Raw genomic sequence first — 14,813 nt, 5'->3', positions numbered from 1 at the left:
GTGAATTAGATAAAATTAAAATCAGGCTAATTAATAAAATCAACAAAAAAATCCAGTCTGTAGTCTGCTGCTAACAAATGTTCAAGATAAGATCTAAACAAACATAAATGTAATACAATCAAACAGCGCTCATAAATCAACAACTTGTTGATATAAACTTATTAGATTGTAAGCTCTTCTGAGCAGGGTCCTCTTAATCCTCTTGTATTTTATTGTATTATAACTGTATTGTCTCCCTTTTATATTGTAAAGCACTGCGTAAACTGTTGGCGCTATATAAATCCTGTATAATAATAATAATAATAAACTGTAACTCAATACAGTGCTGATGATTAAGGGAATCAGCATAAAATATGCAGTTCAATAAGGTCGATAGGATCGTACTCTGCTGAAAAGACAATTCTCAAACAACAGCTGTATCTTCTATATATGAATCCCGCTCCTTTTTTCAGTCCCTATGAAATCAACATTTACCACCCTCAGACAAAGTTATTACTATGAAACATGTCAAGGAAAGAGCACACGGCGTTCAATAACCTGACTTTTTTTTCATCTAATATTAAAGAATATGTAAACCCAACATTTCATATTCCTGGTATGTGCCTACTGTACCATGTACTTGTATGAAAAAGTATCCTGGTCTCTTTGAATTGCTTCTTTTGTGTGAAATTCCAGATGTTTCTGCCAGTCCCTCTGTTTTCCTATTAAAAAGTGACCACACTAGGCAGGAGAACACACCGTGATCAGTTCTCTAGCTATGCTGGGAACTCAGCCTATTCTCCTCCAATAATCAGACTTTCCTGACACACCCCTCTAATGTTTTTTTATACCTATACACAAATGTATTGCCTTTCATTTCTTTTTTAAACTGAATGGGTTGTTTAAGGTGAGGATTTACTATAATTAGTGTAAGCAATCAAAGCTATTGATGTACAGTGCCTTGAAAAAGTATTCACACCCCTTGAAATGTTCCACATTTTGTCATGTTACAACCAAAAACATAAATATATTTTATTGGGATTTTATGTGATAGAGCAACACAAAGTGGCACACAATTGTGAAGTTGAAGGAAAATGATAAATGGTTTTCCAAATTTTTTACAAATAAATATGTGAAAAGTGTGGTGTGCATTTGTATTCAGCCCCCCTGAGTCAATACTTTGTAGAACCACCTTTCACTGCAATTACAGCTGCAAGTCTTTTTGGGTATGTCTCCACCAGCTTTGCACATCTAGAGAGTGACATTTTTGCCCATGTTTCTTTGTAAAATAGCCCAAGCTCTGTCAGATTGGATGGAGAGCAGAGTCTGTGAACAGCAATTTTAATGTCTTGCCACAGATTCTTAATTGGATTTAGGTCTGGACTTTGACTGGGCCATTCTAACACATAAATATACTATCTAAACCATTCCATTGGAGCTCTGGCTGTATGTTTAGGTTTGTTGTCCTGCTGGAAGGTGAACCTCCACCCCAGTCTCAAGTCTTTTGCAGACTCTAACAGGGTTTCTTCTAAGCTTCCCCTGTATTTGGCTCCATTCATCTTCCCATCAACTCTGATCAGCTTCCCTGTCCCTGCTGAAGAAAAGCATCCCCATGACATGATGCTGCCACCACCATGTTTCACATGGGGATGGTATGTTCAGGGTGATGTGCAGTGCTCATTTTCTGCCACACATAGCATTTTGCTTTTATTGTTGAAAGAAAGCCATAAGAAGTCCAGTTCTTCCACATGTTTGCTGTGTCCCCCACATGGCTTCTCGCAAACTGCAAACTGGACTTCTTATGGCTTTCTTTCAACAATGTCTTTCTTCTTGCCACTCTTCCATAAAGGCCAGATTTGTGGAGTGCACCACTAATAGTTGTCCTGTGGACAGATTCTCCCACCTGAGCTGTGGATCTTTGCAGCTCCTCCAGAGTAACCATGGGCCTCCTGGCTGCTTCTCTGATTAATGCTCTCCTTGCCCGGCCTGTCAGTTTAGGTTGACTGCCATGTCTTGGTAGGTTTGCAGTTGTGCCATACTCTTTCCACTTTTGGATGATGGATTGAACAGTGCTCCGTGAGATGTTCAAAGCTTGGGATATTTTTATAACCTAACCCTACTTTAAACTTCTCCACAACTTTATTCCTGACCTGTCTGGTGTGTTCCTTGGCCTTAATTATGCTGTTTGTTTACCAAGGTTTTCTAACAAACCTCTGAGGGCTTCATAGAACATACTGAGATTAAATTACACATAGGTGGACTCTATTTACGAATTAGGGGACTTCTGAAGGCAATTGGTTCCACTAGATTTTAGTTAGGGGCATCAGAGTAAAGGGGGCTGAATACAAATACACGCCCCACTTTTCAGATATTTATTTGCAAAAAGTTTGGAAAAGCATTTATCATTTTCCTTCCACTTTACAATTGTGTGCCACTTTATGTTGGTCTATGACATAAAATCCCAATAAAATGCAATAAAATTTTTGGTTGTAAAATTTCAAGGGGTGTGAATACTTTTGCAAGGCACTATATATAAACCCTTATATTTAAAAACTAGTGCTGTGCAATAACCTCAAGCAAATGTTTTCTGCAGCTGCTGATCACACCTCTGTGAGGAGGTATATTGGTCTATCCCAGAAAATTGTTTTGGTTCATGTATATTTTGGCATAGTTTGCTTTAACCACTAAGCCACTGCCCACCGTCATATGACGGCGGGACGAGGCTTCTCTTGTTCTGGGCGGACGTCATATGACGTGATCGCCCTCCTGAGCCACTAGGGGGCGCGTGCCCGCTGCGTCGCTCAGGACCCGGTGCGCGTGCCCGGCGGCCGCGATGTCCGCCGGGCACCCGCGATTGCCTGGTAACAGAGCAGGACCGTGGATCTGTGCATGTAAACACAGATCCACGTCCTGTCAGACAGGAGAGGAGACCGATGGCGTGTCCCTTGTACATAGGGACACCGATCGGTCACTTCCCCCAGTCAGTCCCCTCCCCCCACAGTTAGAATCACCTCCCTAAGTCATACATTAACCCCTCGATCGCCCCCTAGTGGTTAACCCCTTCCCTGCCAGTCACATTTACACAGTAATCAATGCAATTTTATAGCATGGATCGCTGTATAAATGTGAATGGCCCCAAAAATGTGTCAAAAGTGTCCGATATGTCTGCCGCAATATCGCAGTCACAATAAAAATCGCAGATCGCCGCCATTACTAGTAAAAAATAAATAAATAAATAAAAATGCTATAAATCTATCCCCTATTTTGTAGACGCTATAACTTTTGCGCAAACCAATCAATATACGCTTATCGCCATTTTTTTACCAAAAATATGTAGAAGAATACGTATCGGCCTAAACTGAGGAAAAAATTTGTTAAAAAAAAAAATTGGATATTTATTATAGCAAAAAGTAAAAAATATTGTGTTTTTTCAAAATTGTCACTCTTCTTTTGTTTATAGCGCAATAAATAAAAACTGCAGAGGTGATCAAATACCACCAAAAGAAAGCTCTATTTGTGGGGAAAAAATGATAAAAATGTCATTAGGGTGCAGCGTAACATGACCGCGCAATTGTCATTCAAAATGCGACAGCGCTGAAAACTGAAAAATGGCTTGGGCAGGAAGGGGGTGAAAGTGCCCTGTATTGAGGTGGTTAAACAACCCACTGCAGGTCATGCCAGTGTACTTCAATGCTATTGATATCTAGACCCTGAAGTGGCCATTCTGAAAATAGAATTTTTGATATTTGAACCACTGTGTTGATGATTTAACATCCAGATCCCAAGGCCATAAAGAAAAGATATAACATCATACATTAGTTTTTTGTGTTGGTATGCAGCCTTTTTATTTTCTAAACACATTATACTGTGCACATGTAGCAAAGATCAATCTTTTGTCCCCTCTGTTCACAGAATGTTGTGCTATTAGTGCTGTAGAAAGGCATTTCATTTCATCAACTTTTAACAGCAATCTTTGGAAATTAGTGGTATCCCCCTAATTTTAACCACTTATGCCTGTAGATGCACATTAAGCTTGTTATTAATTGTTTGATGCTTTAATAATTAATGTTGTTATTATTGTATTTTCAGATATCTTTATATATCTATGTATACCAAAGCATGATTACAGTGGTGGTTATTTTTATCTTTTTCCGGGCTCATATCTCTAAACATGCAATCAATACATTTCCTGAAATAATGCATTGTTTGATATGCTTTACTGGAAACAAATTACATTTTTACATGAATATATACTGTATATATATATATATATATATATATATATATATATATATATATATATATATATATATATATATATACCCCTTTTTTCACATTTTGTCATGGTATAACCAAAAACGTAAACGTATTTTATTGGGATTTTATGTGATAGACCAACACAAAGTGGCACATAATTGTGAAGTGAAAGGAAAATGATAAATGGTTTTCAATTTTTTTTACAAATAAATATCTGAAAAGTGTGGCGTGCATTTGTATTCAGCCCCCTTTACTCCGATACCCCTAACTAAAATCTAGTTGAACCAATTGCCTTCAGAAGTCACCTAATTAGTAAATAGAGTCTGTATTTTAACCACTTCTCGCCTGGCCTATAGCAAAATGACGACCGGGCATTTTTTCAGTTATCCTGCCGGCATGCGCCCGTGGGTCAGTCTGACACAAAGCGCTACACCAATCTCGGTAAAGAGCCTCTGACGTGATCAGCCATGTCCAATCACGGCTGAGCACAGTGTAAACAGGGCGAGTAGATGCGAGTAGAGGAGAGCCGATTGGCGGCTCTCCTGACAGGGGGATCTGTGCTGATTGATTATCAGCCCCCTCCCGCGAATGCCCACACTGGACCACCAGGGATACCACCAGGACCACCAGGGATGGACACCACGGATGGTTGACCAGGTATGTTACCCATGGCCACCAGGGATGACAGTCAGTGCCCAAAATATGCCAATCAGTGCCCACAAATGGTGCCAGTCAGTGCCTATTACCAATGCTTGCCAGATGTCTCCCTATCAGTGCCATCTATCGGTGTCCATCAGTGCCACCTATCAGTGCTCATCAGTGCCACCCATAAGTACCCATCAGTGCAGCCTTTCAGTGCCCATCAGTGCCGCCTATCAGTGCCATCTATAAATGCCCATCAGTGCTACATACCAGTGCCATCTATCGGTGCCCATCAGTGCCGCCTATCAGTGCCACTCAGTGCCCATCAGTGCCACCTCATTGGTGCCACTTTATTAGTGCCCATTAGTGCCGCCTTATCAGTGCCCGTCAGTGCAGCCTCATCAGTGCCCGTCAGTGCAGCCTCATCAGTGCCCATCAGTGAAGGAGAAAACATACTTATTTACAAAATTTTATAACAGAAACCAAATTTTTTTTTTTCCAAAATTTTCGGTCTTTTTTTAATTTGTTGCGCAGCACTGCTGGTTGCTGATCCCCAGTAGTGATCATATACCACCAAAAGAAAGCTCTATTTGTGGGAACAAAATGATAAAAACATTGTTTGGGTACAGTGTAGCATGACTGTGCAATTGTCATTCAAAGTGCGACAGCCAGCGCTGAAAGCTGAAAATTGGCTTGGGCAGGTGGGGGCGAAAGTGCCTGGTATTGAAGTGGTTAATCTCAGTATAAATACAGCTGTTCTGTGAACCCCTCAGAGGTTTGTTAGAGAACCTTAGTGAACAAACAGCATTGTAAAGGCCAAGGAACACACCAGACAGGTCAGGGATAAAGTTGTGGAGAAGTTTAAAGCAGGGTTAGGTTATAAAAAAATATCCCAAGCTTTGAACATATCACAAAGCACTATTCAATCCATCATCCGAAAATGGAAAGAGTATGGCACAACTGCAAACCTACCAAGACATGGCGGCACACCTAAACTGACAGGCCGGGCAAGGAGAGCATTATTCAGAGAAGCAGCCAAGAGGCTCATGGTAACCTCTGGAGGAGCTGCAGAGATCCACAGCTCAGGTGGGAGAATCTGTCCACAGAAGAACTATTAGTCATGCACTCCACAAATCTGGCCTTTATGAAAAAGTGGCAAGAAGAAAGCCATTGTTTAAAGAAAGCCATAAAAAGTCCAGTTTGCAGTTTGCGAGAAGCCATGTGGGGGACACAGCAAACATGGAAGGGAAGAAGATGCTTTGGTCAGATGATACCAAAATTTTACTTTTTGGCCTAAAAGCAAAATGCTCTGTGTGGTGGAAAACTAACACTGCACATCACCCTGAAAACATTATCCCCACCGTGAAACATGGTGGTGGCAGCATCATGTTGTGGGGATGCTTTTCTTCAGCAGGGACAGGGAAGCTGGTCAGAATTGATGGGAAGATAGATGGAGCCAAATACAGGACAATTTTAGAAGAAAACCTGTTAGAATCTGCAAAAGACTTGAGATTTGGGCAGAGGGTCACCTTCCAGCAGGACAACGACCCTAAACATACAGCCAGAGCTACAATGGAATGGTTTAGATCAAAGCATATTTATGTGTTACAATGGCCCAGTCAAAGTCCAGTCCTAAATCCAATTGAGAATCTGTCGCAAATCTTGAAAATAGCTGTTCACAGATGCTCTCCATCCAATCTGACAGAGCTTGAGCTATTTTGCAAAGAAGAATGGACAAAAATGTCACTCTCTAGATGTGCAAAGCTGGTAGAGACACCCCCAAAAAAGACTTGCAGCTGTAATTGCAGTGAAAGGTGGTTCTACAAAGTATTGACTCAGGGGGGCTGAATACAAATGCACTCCACACTTTTCAGATATTTATTTGTAAAAAATGTTGAAAACCATTTATCACTTTCCTTCCACTTCACAATGATGTGCCACTTTGTGTTGGTCTATCACATAAAATCCCAATAAAATATACAGTATTTATGTTTTTGGTTGCAACATGACAATATGTGGAAAAGGGGTGTGAATACTTTTTCAAGGCACTATATATATATATATATATATATATATACACACACACACACACACACACAAGTAGGGTGCACTTGCAGATCAACAAAAACATCCAGTAGACAGGAAGCACCTGTGGGATATTTCTAGTAAAGTGAAGTAAAAGTTTAACTGTAGAAACCAAAGTTTCAGTGATGTAATCTCAGCACTCAGGGTGAGCTGTGCCCCACTGTCAGTTTCTACAACACATTAACCGCTTCAGCCCCAGAGATTTTACCCCCTTCCTGACCAGAGCACTTTTTGCGATTCGGCACTGCGTCGCTTTAACTGACAATTGCACGGCCGTGCGACATTACACCAAAACAAAATTGACATCCTTTTTTTACCACAAATAGAGCTTTCTTTTGGTCTCATTGATCACCTCTGCGGTTTTTATTTTTTGTGCTATAAAACAAAAAATAGCGACAATTTTGAAAAAAAAAGCAATATTCTTTACTTTTTACTATAATAAATATCCCCAAAAAATATATTAAAAAAAAATTTTCCTCAGCCTAAACCCATATGTATTCTTCTACATATTTTTGGTAAAAAAAATCACAATAAGTGTATATTGACTGGTTTGCGCAAAAGTTATAGTGCCTACAAAATAGGGGATAGATTTATGGCATTTTTATTAATAATTCTTTTAAATTAGTGATGGCGGCGATCTGCGATTGTTATCGTGACTGAGACATTATGGCGGACACATTGGACACTTCTGACACTATTTTGTGACCATTGACATTTATACAGCGATCAGTGCTATAAAAATGATTACTGTGTAAATGACACTGGCAGGGAAGAGGTTAAACACTAGGGGGCGATCAAGGGGTTAAGTGTGTCCAAGGGAGTGATTCTAACTGGGGAGGAGGGGCTACCACTAACATGACAGCGATCACTGCTCCCTATGATAGGGAGCAGTAGATCCCTGTAATGTCACTAGGCTGAACAGGGAAATGCCTTGTTTACATAGGCATCTCCCCATTCTGCCTCTCTGTGCCACGATCACGGGACACCGGCGGACAGAGTCCGCGGGACCCGCAGGCACGCTGTACTTGGTGGGCGCGTACCCACTAGCCCCGCCAATTAAAGGGGAAGTACAGGTCCACTGCTGCCATTGTGCTGACATATATCGGCGTGCAGCAGTCGGCAAATGGTTAAAGTGATAGTAGAGGCTTGTTGTTTTTAAAAATAAAAATAACAAACCTGTTATACTTACCTGCTCTGTGCGGTGGTTTTGCACAGAGCAGCCCGGATCCTCCTTTACTTGGGTCCCCCGGCGGCGCTCCAGACCGCTCTCTCCTGCTGAGTGCCCCCAGAGTAAGCAGCTTGCTGTGGGGGCACCCGAGCAGGCGTGCTCTCAAGCCACTGCTCTGCGTGTCCATTTACACACAGAGCCACAGCATGGCCTCGCTCTCTCTCTCTCCTCATTGGCTCCCTGGCTGTGATTGACAGCAGCAGGAGACAATATATAGTATTAAGGGGGCAGGGGATGCTGCACAGAAATTTTTTTTATACCTTCATGCATAGCATGTATGAAGGTACAAATCCTTGAGCCTTTACAAGCACTTTAAAGCAGAGCTCCCCCTTCCCCTCCTCTTTAGGAAATATCACTGGAGCTCCTCTTTAAGCTTTAAAGTGGAGTTTCATTCAGGCCACCAAGCCAATTAGAAAGTGCAGCGCACTTTGTGCATGCGCAGTAGGTAGCAGGCTGTGAATATATATATATATATATTTTTTTTTTTAATTGTTTTTAATTCATATACATATGCAATACAAATCGGAAAATTGACCCAAATGTATGTTGCTGTCTTCTACCTTACTCTCTTTCTTTTCCTTAAGCTTCCCATTGTGGCCTCCTCCATAGTATCTCTGTACTTTCTGGAGCTAACCGACGTTTTCCGGCCCGCGCAGGGTGGATTTCAGTGTCACGATCGATCACTCTCCATGCCATATGTTGAGAGCAATGAAGAGCTCATCCCACTACTCATGCTGCTCAGTCTTGCCTTTGCTGCCCCTGCAGCCTCTGTGAGTACCTCTTTTTTCCTGATACTGCTTTGAAGGCAGAAGTTCATTATGCTAATATATTACTCTTCTGTGCTCCTTCAGATCATGCTTGGAGAGGGAATCCTTTACTGTATCCAGTCCAAACTGAAGGGTCGTGGTAGCTCCGAAGGAAGTATCAATGCAGGGGGCTGCAATTTCAATTCTTTTTTGCGCAGGACAGTTCGATTTGTAGGTAAGCGGGATTTCAAATGATTTTCTCCCTGATTTCATTTCACTTGTTTTACACTGGTCTCTTCTCTTTAGGTGTTCATGTTTTTGGCCTGTGTGCAACTGCATTGGTCACTGATGTCATTCAGCTAGCTACTGGATATCATGCTCCATTCTTCCTGACAGTCTGTAAGCCTAACTACACAAGGCTTGGCACTTCATGTGCTACAAACCCCTATATCACACAGGACATATGCACTGGAAATGACCAGCATGCTATTTTGTCTGCCAGGTAAGCACAACTGTAAAAAAAAAAAAAATCTAAATAGTAAATTTAACTGCATATTAGATAACTGGTAAGATACACCAAGACCATGTAAAGCACAGACTCAAGAAAGCGTTCACATAGCGAGGGCAGGTGCATCAAAGGAAAGGTAGCTAAGCAACCCTGTTTGCTTCCTAGCAACAGTGAACTGCAGTTGCAAAACAGCAAAAATGGGGCAATTTATGTCACCGTGAATATGCACACCTACAGCAAGTTTCCAGAAAATAATGTGCGAGGTAAATATAGCATGTCAAAGGAGTATTGTAAAAGAATGATGACACATTGAATTCTCCATCAGCAGACCAAAGACAGGGATGTCTTTATGAAGAACATTCTTTATTAAAAAGCACTTTTGTTATGTATCTGCTATAAGTTGCGTTCTATTCCTGCAATATGCATCTGTACACTATTTTTACCTATGCATATCATAAAATTATGTTTCCAGGAAGACGTTCCCTTCTCAACATGCCACACTTTCGGCTTTTGCAGCTGTCTACGTATCTGTGAGTATCCGCTGGCCTGAAAGTGCTCATTAGTGTCATTCCAATAGGTAGTGTTGCCACAGGACACAGTATTGCACAAGAGAAGTGAAACATGTCATTATTCTCATACCTTCTTCATTGGGTATAGACAAGTAGAAATTCTATAAATGGAATGCAAAAAGACAAAAAAAAAAAGTAAATGTCTTATTTAGAAAACAGGAAAATAAGAAACTGAGGTCAAGGATGCAAAGGATTTCCTTCAAACAAGGCTTCTTCCACGTTATCTGTTTGAAGGATAGGTCTGTACACAGCAGGGTCTAAAAGGATGTTATATGCAAACAAAAAAGGACAAAGTCAGCATTAACCTTTTTTAAGACAAGGTCATTGATGCTTGGATGCTACTTCAGCTGTCTGCACGCATCAGTTAAATTGACTATAATTCTAAACCTATAAATATCTGTGTATCCTTTTTTTAAGCTGTAAATTTTACAATTTAAAAAAAAATGCAATTTAAACTTTTTGGCTCAGATATAACTCAGTCTTTATATCAGTCACCTTTGCAGTCTATATATCGTGTTAACAGCTGCAGCCTATAGGCCACTGCTGTCAAAATGCCTCTCTCTCTCTCTGCTAGACACAATGACAGCTGATTAAAAGAGAAACTGGTAAAAGAGAAACTGCCACTTTGCCCATGCAAATATCTGAATATAAGCAAGGAGTGGTCCATGATGGCAGCCTACATAACCCTTTATTACAGGCTTCCTTGAAAACTTTATAGCATCACAACTTGGCCTAATTGATAACACTGGCCTGTTTAGAGTAGAGCAAACCTGCATGAACATTCTACAAGGAAAACGATATAAAATCATCTATAGCAACGGGGCTGTTTTGCAAGTTACTGGCACTGCACTGATAAGTATTGGCTCACTTTCTGTTTTTATAGCAGCTGCCTAGGCTGTTATCCCAATTTTTAAATTAGAAAAGGTGCGGAAATATGGAAATGTTTCTTCACAATAAGACTGCTTTACAGGCGCTACAGCGCTAAAAATAGTGCCTGCATATTGTAGGAGTGGCGTAAACACAGCTCCCACAGCACCTCTGCCCATTGAAATCAATGGGGCAGTGCCGCTGAACCGCCGGCAAAGCGCCGATGCAGCGGTGCTTTGCGGGCAGTTTTAACCCTTTTTCAGCCACTAGCGGGGGTTAAAAGTGCCCGCTAGCGGCCGAATATCGCCGCTAAAACGACAGTAGCAGCGCTTTACCGCGGACGCCTTGGTGTGAAAGCAGCTATAAAAATGTGGGATAGACTCCAGAGGTGGTTCTGGCCAGCTCAGTAGATTGCTTTAAAAAAGGCTTGGATTCTTTCCTTATCATACATAATATAACTGGGTACTGGCATTTATAAAGTTGATCCAGGTAAAATCAGATTGCCTCTCAGGGGATCAGGAAGCAATTTTTTCCCCTCCTGTAGCAAATTGGAGCATGCTTGCTGGGGTTTTTGCCTTCCTCTGGATCAACTGTGGGTAAAGGATTGTGTATATGGGATTGTATGTTTTTTTTGTTTGAACTGGATGGACTTTTTTCAACCTAACTATGTAATTCATAGTATACAGTGTATATTATAGTATCAGTGGTGGCTGGCGCTCTAACTTTTTTTTTGGGGGGGGCGCAAAGAAACCACCCGACCCCCCCCCCCCCCGTTCATTCGTTTGGTTGATCGGTCAAACCGATCCCACCACACTTTTTTGAAGCCAATTAGAGCCTTAGGCTCTAATCACGTGCTTCAAAAAAAAAAAACCCATAGAAATCCATGTGTCCGGCGCCCTGCATGTAGATTAGGGGCCGGGTGTGTGTCTATATGCTAGAGTGATGGCAATCAAGACAGCTAATGGTAACCTACTTGGTCACAATAAAGACTTATAACACTGTTTTATTTTTCAGATGTATTTTAACTCCATCATAACAGATAGTACAAAACTTCTGAAGCCATTGCTAGTTTTCTCATTTACCATTGCCGCTGGAGTGTGTGGACTAACCCAGATCACACAGTACCGCAGTCATCCAGTAGATGTGTATGCAGGATTCCTTATTGGAGCAGGCATTGCTGCTTATTTGGTGAGTGATCATTTGTGTTTTTTTTTTAAATACTGTAATATTTTTATAAATGCAAAAAATAGAAAGTGAGTGCTATGTGGACTACAGCAGCTAGCACAAAAGAGTTATCAAACAACTTCCTAAAGTAACAAAAGATGCCAATGGTATCCAGTACTCAATATTGATATCAAATAGTATAAAAAAGATATGTGTAAAAGTCCAAAGTATGATAATAATGTCGCAAAAACTGTCCGCAAAGTGACTTGGGTATCCACCATGTGCTGTAAGGATCATCCAGTGGTTAGTACATCTATGAACTCACCAGAAACAAGTGAAAATACAGCCTTAAACTGCCATTACACTCCACCCAGTATTGTGAACACTGAATCACCATCAGTGAGCCTCCACCAATATATGCACTCACCAGAAATAAGGCAAAAGATATGCCTTTAACTGCTCCTATGGAGTGGGGGATTCTCCCAACCTTTCTTGTCAATTGTATGGAGGGATCCAGAAAGCTCTTTAAACTGTATAAAAAAATCTCATCACCGAGAGCCCAAAGAGTACTAATATAGTGTAGTATTTCATTTAAAATTTCAATAAAAGCAAATGCAATGCTGCAGCAAGAAAAAACAGATTGTTCAAATCTACAGAAATGGCTGCCACTCCTAGCATGAGGACACGGCGGCGATGACATCAGCATGTAGGCCCCTCTGACGCATTTCAAGCGCATGCACGCTATCAAGGGAAAATGTTACTGTCAGAGCAGTAAGGATGTGGAACTTCCTTCCACAATCAGAAGGGTTGATAATTTAAGTGTCCGTCCGTCGGAAAAATGTGAAACATGTTCCAAATCTAAAGTCCGCTGAAGGTCCGATGAAGCCCACACACGGTCGGATTGTCCGACGGATTAGTTCTGTCGGACCAGTCTGGTCGTGTGTACATGGCATTAGGGCATCTTAACAAACACAACATACTGGGATATGGGAAAAGGTTTTGACATAAACACACCAACAAAGGTTAAACTGGATGGACTGGTGTCTTTATTCAACCCTACCAACTATGTAAAAATGTATTATTACATCACTGTGCAGATGTCATATAATGAGCTTTCAATATGCGTTAACTATTCATGCTTTATGGAACTAATTGCCTTGCTTGATATCAATCAATGTTAGGCTTATCATGCTGTGGGTAATTTTCGGGCATCTTCTGAGGACTCTTTGCCAGTTCCCCCAAGTAAAGACGGTTTACGTGCTTTGACACAACGTGGACATGAATCTGTATATCACCAGAACAAATCCTCAAGCAATGATGAACTATCTCCCCGTCCAGGTGGCCAGGCTACCCAGCGCCAGGTTAGTGAGATACAAATATTCATGGTTTGTTCTAAAAAAATTAAGCCTAAAACATAATGTTAAGTTAAATATGTATACAATACATATTCTAGGCATACTCACTGACTGGACTTATTGTATTATATAAAAGTAGCCTAAAAACTCACCAAACCAATACCCTAAACCCACAAAAAAATTCCTGGCACAGTTATCAGAAAAAAAAAAAAAACAATTTCCTGCACAATGGCCACTATGACAATGTAAAACCTGATGTAACATGCTAAAGGTGTAGTACAGTGCATACTTTATAACTGACTGCTCCAGCATGCACTTGTTCTTATCAGGTTATAAATGACTCGTGTGCTGTTAGGATTTTGGAAAGGTCTTACTATTTCCCTAGCTCATTCAGGCCACATTCTATTTCTACTGACACCTAAGGATCACAATCTGATATCTATTTATTTATTCCAAGTGAAAATCTAGAAGAAGGTTCGTGGCTGCGTTTTTTTTGTGCGTGCCGTGGGGTGCACTGCAATGGGTTGTGGAAGTGCAGATGTGTTGCAGAGGTGTATTGGGTTGACATTCAAATTGAATGTGAGGCCAGCTCACCACCTTACCATACCTCATGTGTGAACAGGCCCTAATGGTTTGAAAATGTATGCAGGGTACACCCATCACACTGGTGTCACTGAGCATAATGGGTTTTCTAAAATGAAAGCACAACAGTTTGCTTTCATCTCTTAGGCTGGGTTCACACTAAAAAATAATGTGGCTGACAGCAGGGGTCCATTGTGTCCCTGTTCTCCGTTTCAGGGACAAAACAGGTCTGAATTTTTGCCTGAATTCGGACCTGAAACAGAGCCAAAAATGCACAGGATTCTTGTGCAATTTGCTCCGCAGCTGCCAGATATGTGAACCGGCTCCATTGAGAGCTGGTCACAGTCTCCTGTCATCTCTAATGTGAACCTAGCCTTAGGACTTCGCTGCCTTATTTATAAAGGACAGCACTGGCTTTATGACTCTGACACAGGCAGAACACCAGTAATAACAATGGGGGAAAATGTGTCAGGAGGAGGAGAGCTAGGTCATATAACTGGATCTTTCTCAAATTATGGAGCTCTCTCTGCAGCATTATGGTCTGTGACTATGGGCTTTGAGCTTGTCAAAGGGCAAATGTAGTGTGTTTTCAGGTGCATTTTAAATACAAAAAGGCAACCACTCCAATCAATTTATGACTAGCTTTTAAAGTAAGGTGCACGTGGAAGGGCTTTGCACAGAACAAACTTTTCCCACCAAACTTACCAGGTAGCCAGCAAAAAAAAAGAAAAAAAAGAAAAAGATATTACATTATTAATTTGCATTAAAAACAGTGGTTTTAGTTGCACATTTGCAACTATATATATGTGGAAGCCACACTGCCTCATCAAG

General features: G+C 41.0%; 1 protein-coding gene across 2 annotated transcripts in view; it reads left to right on the top strand.

Moving 5' to 3' along the window:
- PLPPR3 (phospholipid phosphatase related 3) overlaps positions 1–14,813 on the top strand; it is a 31,652-nt gene that overhangs the window by 12,802 nt on the left and 4,037 nt on the right. For both annotated transcript variants that reach the window (XM_073594051.1, XM_073594052.1), the window contains exons 3-8: positions 8,776–8,961; positions 9,043–9,172; positions 9,244–9,439; positions 9,918–9,975; positions 11,896–12,069; positions 13,227–13,406. In XM_073594051.1, the coding sequence (XP_073450152.1) occupies positions 8,776–8,961; positions 9,043–9,172; positions 9,244–9,439; positions 9,918–9,975; positions 11,896–12,069; positions 13,227–13,406 (924 nt within the window). The remainder of the gene's footprint in view (positions 1–8,775; positions 8,962–9,042; positions 9,173–9,243; positions 9,440–9,917; positions 9,976–11,895; positions 12,070–13,226; positions 13,407–14,813) is intronic.

This window comes from Aquarana catesbeiana, linkage group LG01, assembly GCF_042186555.1.
Source record: "Aquarana catesbeiana isolate 2022-GZ linkage group LG01, ASM4218655v1, whole genome shotgun sequence".
Lineage (NCBI taxonomy): Eukaryota > Metazoa > Chordata > Amphibia > Anura > Ranidae > Aquarana > Aquarana catesbeiana.
Note: the sequence above shows the minus strand (reverse complement) of the source record. Positions and strands in the feature narration are given on the sequence as shown.